This window comes from Rhagoletis pomonella, unplaced genomic scaffold (genome assembly GCF_013731165.1).
Source record: "Rhagoletis pomonella isolate Grant_MI unplaced genomic scaffold, Rhpom_1.0 Rhpom_scaffold_00002, whole genome shotgun sequence".
Taxonomy (NCBI): Eukaryota; Metazoa; Arthropoda; class Insecta; order Diptera; family Tephritidae; genus Rhagoletis; species Rhagoletis pomonella.
This window is the reverse complement of record NW_023458556.1, coordinates 75792772-75797872: the sequence shown is the minus strand read 5'-3', so window position 1 is coordinate 75797872 and position 5101 is coordinate 75792772. Positions and strand designations below refer to the sequence as shown.

The following is a 5101-nucleotide window of genomic DNA, read 5'->3' as shown; positions in this document are numbered from 1 at the left end:
GATATTAATAGAAAGGTGCACACACATGCATTTACATATGTATGTACATACAAACGAGCACCAATTAATTTTATTTAAAGAAATGGCGTGTCGTCTATTTCCACTGTAGCAAACGTAGTACATAGGGCGACATCTAGATGTCATCTACCTCGCCCTATTCACTACAGCTGTCGCCCTATGCACTATGCTTTTTTATAGGAACTTTTCAAAGCTTTGCTTTGGTGTCGGACACACAACATTGAAAGTTTCTGGATCCACAACATTGAAAGTTTCTGGACGCACAACATTGCAAGTTGATAAAAGCGTTGTAAAATATGGGAGAAAGGGAACCAAAATTACATCATACTGCCATCCCTAAAAAGACGGTCAAAAATCATCATGGTCATATAATTTGTATGAAGCATCCCACAATAACGTAGCGCTAGCTAGGAATTTTCATTTTTGACAGGGCGTTACGTGTTGAAGTCGTATGCAGAAGACGGAAAAAAAGCGGGACGACAAAATAGTGAAAGAGGAAACGAGAATAAAAACGATAGGAAATGAGAAATCGTCAAAAATTATGCCGCATTATAAAGCAACGCTTGGCGCTCCAATTTAATCAAATCGATCAAGAACGGGCTAGCGAACCGCGATCTGTGCCATCTTTTCCATGTTGTGGATACAAGATATGTATTTAGTTCGGTGACTGCCAAAACTTAGCTGCCGAAAATAGTCCTTTTGAAACTTTCCTTATGACTGCCTTTCCCTAGGAGCGTAATGACACATTTAAATTCTTTGCTTGTTTTTATTTAAACTCAAAACACATCAGCTAACACTATTCAAGTGTGACTTCGGATGGTAATTACAGCGCGTGCACAAAAGATTTACGGAATGAAAGACGGAAAGGTCAAAGGGCCATAGATGTTTGGTACTTGTTTTATTAATGTTTTACGCGCATACGTAGTTGTTGTAGGCAATCGTATTCGTCGTTGTAAATGGCTGCACGAACAGGCATTTGTCCGGTTATTTGTTTAAATAAACAGAGGCGAGTGAAATTATGCGCAGCGGCATCATCTCATAAGCAACATTCGTAACGATGTTCATCGCCAGTTCAAGAGTTCAGCGTTTCAACGCTTTGCCATGCCACTACTGGGCAACCACAAAAGCAACCGCACTGCAACCGTATAGAGCAGAGGTTCCCAAACTTATTTTTCTCGTAGGCCCCTTTCAAGATTTTGCTGGTTTCCGTGGACCCCCTGATGCTCATTTCTAACATATTCAGTATTGCCGTTGAGAATTTGCAGAAAGTCGCAAAAAAGGGGTAATTTACGAAAAAAAGGGTCACCATATAATTTTTGCTTTTCTTTACTAGTAAAAAAAATAAATCTGAGATCCCAAGTTAAAATTAAATTTACATGTATTATAAAGTGTTTTCGCTGCTAGAACGTTCCGCTGTTAAATTTAAGAAGAAAATAGCAGGACAAGCTTTAAACAAAACATAGAAATCGAGTTCCTGCAAGGAGAAGAGTTGCATTCCTTTAAAAGTTTTAGGTGGTGCATTTTTTCGTACTTACAGGACGAAATATTTTTTAATAGCATGGTTCTGCAAGGGCAAAACTCGGACATAATTTTGGAAAAGGGTCGAAAAATACAAATTTTCAAAAGGTCGGGTCAAAGGGTATTGACGCCTAAAAAGGGTCAAATTGCCCCTTTAGCCGCACAGCGGCAACACTGAACATATTCCCAAAGCTCATCAAAAAATGTGAAGATTAAATCTAACGATGTAATTTTGCACCAAAAGTAAATTCGGAGTGGCAAAAATAAAATATTTTCTTGTGTTCTATTTATTAAAAGTATGTGATTACACACTTACAAGTTTTAAAAAATAGAGCTCGTAAAGCCACCAAAGTACTATCTCTCTCTGAGGAGTTATATTTTTTAAGAGTACTAAATAAACTCCTTACATGTTCGGCTCACTCATTAATTTGCATGTCATGTATTTGTCAAATAATTTATTTGTGTTGATGGCATCATTTTTATTCTTATCGCTCCAAATTTTAAAGTGATGCGAAAAATATTCGTCACTCGCATTTTAAAAACACAAAACTTCAAGCAACAAAGCTGCAAAGCTTTTTACGCCAAACTTCAAATTCAGAAACTGACAAAGAAGAAAAGACCTAATCTAGATAAATCGATGAAAAACAAACAAGCAAGCAAGAACTGTTCCACCATCTCATCCTCTTCAAAGCAGGATGGGCAAATGGAGGTGTCATTTACGCCTATCACAGTCAGTTTGTGCCACGTGAAGTGAGCAGTCCGTCCCGGATTCTCAGTGAGAGGAGAAAACTAGATAGACCTTCTGAGATTGAAGGTAACATGAGTTTTGCCCACCCGCATCCACTCGACGGCTCCCAGTCATTGCAGAGCGAAGTATCCACCCAGTTTCTGATGGTGACTTCAATGGTCGAAGTGCGGAATGCTATAACTGGCTGCAAATCGAGGAATGCCTAGTCTAAGCCAACTGTGGCCAAAGGGTCAGATGTCTCATTTCCAGGCACTCCCGATTTGCCCGGCACCCAGAGTAAAGCAAGCTCGTTATCTTTACCAACATAATGTAGTCGAGACTTGCATTGCCGAACTAGTTTTGGAAGTTCTTAGATAGAGCGATGGCCAATGCCTTAAGTGCAGCTTGGCTGTACCTGTAGACACGTAAACTCCTTTCCCTCAACTTAATTGCCCCCTCGTAGTCTATGGCTTTGGGGATTGCAAATACCTCAGCCTGAAAGACCGAAGCATATTTCCCAAGAGCAAAAGTGAAGCTTATCCCCATAAGCTTCGAAAAATACTCCAGATCCTGACCCTGAGTCAGTTTTGGAGCCATCAGTGAAGATTCTACAATATAGTGTAGATGAATTTTCGTGGACCCCCACTTACAACTCGTGGACCCTCATATTTTTTTTCACGCCAACGTAGACCCCTGTCGAGTCTCCCGTGGACCCCTGGGGGTCCACCTGGACCACTTTGGGAAGCACTGGTATATAGCTTTTTATTGGTGTCGACCAAAGCAACAGCAGCAACCATTGCTTCGTCAGTGAAGTAGACGCATGCGCCATCAGTTCATTATCGCTAATAGGCTTTGCGCACAGTTGATGTTAGGCACTGATGTGGTTGATGATCACAGTTCAGCGGTGGCAACTATCTTGGCGCTTTGTTCAGCAATGTTGCATGCTTCTTGAATTATTTACCGGAATGCTTGCATTTGTTGAGATGACAGAAAAGTAGAAATGGCAATTCGTTAGCAAATTTGTTAATACAAACGTTTGTTCGTTTCTACAGGAGGCACACACAACTGGACAGCAAATAGGTTGGGTGGCATGAAAAGGCTTTATAATGGATATGAGATGCCGCAATTTTTAATTTGCACAAAATTAATGATGCTACGTGGTTTGATGCGTACAAAAAGTTTTATCCCACTGACGATTTATTTTCTTAGGAAAATTACCGATTGATGCGATCGCATCAAAGTCTTATGCCGCTTCCTTGTAAACTAGTTATACTTAATTACAGTTTATATTAATTTTATATTTAAATACTTGTTTCTCTTTTTCTTACAGGTTCGAGATTTGGTGGAGAAATGCACATGCCCGTCCCAATTCCCAATGGTGCGCGTGTCGGAGGGAAAGTACAGAATTGGAGATACAAAGGTGTTGATCTTTGTGCGGGTAAGTAAGAATTACAATTATTATTTAGTTAATTATGCCAGAAAAAAATATAAATAAAAGCTGCAAGCTTTCAAATCGAGGAAAAAGTATATATTGCTCCCTTTTTTCAGTGCCGCCAAATTAGCAAGAATTCTCAGGTTTCCAGTTGGAATCATCTGAGGTGTCTTATCTAGATTAATATGTTATCCGCACGAAGCCACATTTGAGCAAATAATTTTGCATAGGGTGCTTGTACATATCAAGTGTGATACTTCTTCAAACACATTCGCCCAAGGCATGAACGAGAAAGTGTATACTAGCAAAGAGCAAAGATGTACCTATGTGATTTGTTCGCGATCTGCATGTCTCAAATACCTTTACTGTCATCCCAAATTACCTAGTCACAGTTTTGCCGTTTTCTCATTTCCTCTCACTCCTAGTTCCGTTTCCTCTTTCTTTCTTTCTGTCTTCAGCACCCAACTTCAAGACGCAACACCGCATAGAGTTTCAACTGTATGAAAACAGGTGGAAAGAATAGTAAACGTGCACCGATTTAGCCGACACTGGACGTGTGCTTTAAGATTCTTAGAAATAGGAAATTATGAAATATGGGCGGAAGCATTAAATTTCATCCAATCTCGATGAAATTTAGTTTCTACTCTCTTTTATTAGAAAGACCAAAATACAAAATATGGGGAAGGTTCGATCACTATAACGTCCATAACTCACAAAAATATGGGCCCAATCAGTAAATGTGATGGAATATTGGTTAATTTAAGCATTCCGCTTTCCACAAATTGTATGCTTAAAAATTACATAGATATAGAGTGAAAATCTCTCAAGTGGGTCACCCAAAATTGGACGGTCAAGATTTTTTCGCACAAATCCCTTTATTCGGTTTACAACCATAAAAAAATATAATTTGAACAATTTTGCGAAATTCGAAGTTTTACAAGAGTTATTGTTATTAACTCTCTGTAAAGACAAAATACATGCATAAATATATGCATACGTAGATATATAAATATGCATGTTATGTATGTACATATTTATGTATACAACTTTTAAAAATATTGTACTAAATAATCTATGCTTATGTTTATAAATAAATTTTATTTTTTGCGTTCTCTGGTTGCACCACGCTCGCCGCGAGTCCGCTCGGCACGCGTCATGAAGGCAAAAGCACCCGTGGCAGGAGCGAACAAAATTAATAACTAACGACTCCGTGCAAGTTTCCGTGTTTTTTCCCCTTTTAAATAATGTATTATAGAATAAGGATTGATATTCAATGTAAACGAAAAAAAAAATCTGATCGAGATGTAATAAATATTTCCATTTGTTTATAAAATTAAAAAAAAAATTAAAAATTTTGTACAAAATAATGATTATTTGAAAAATTTAAACAATCAGGCTAAAGCGTG

At 38.3% G+C, this 5101-nt stretch overlaps 1 protein-coding gene across 1 annotated transcript in view; it reads left to right on the top strand.

Moving 5' to 3' along the window:
- LOC118734080 (GAS2-like protein pickled eggs) overlaps positions 1-5101 on the top strand; it is a 115495-nt gene that overhangs the window by 59921 nt on the left and 50473 nt on the right. Inside the window, exon 4 of the mRNA XM_036463782.1 lies at positions 3594-3701. Coding sequence (XP_036319675.1) covers positions 3594-3701 — 108 coding nt within the window. The remainder of the gene's footprint in view (positions 1-3593; positions 3702-5101) is intronic.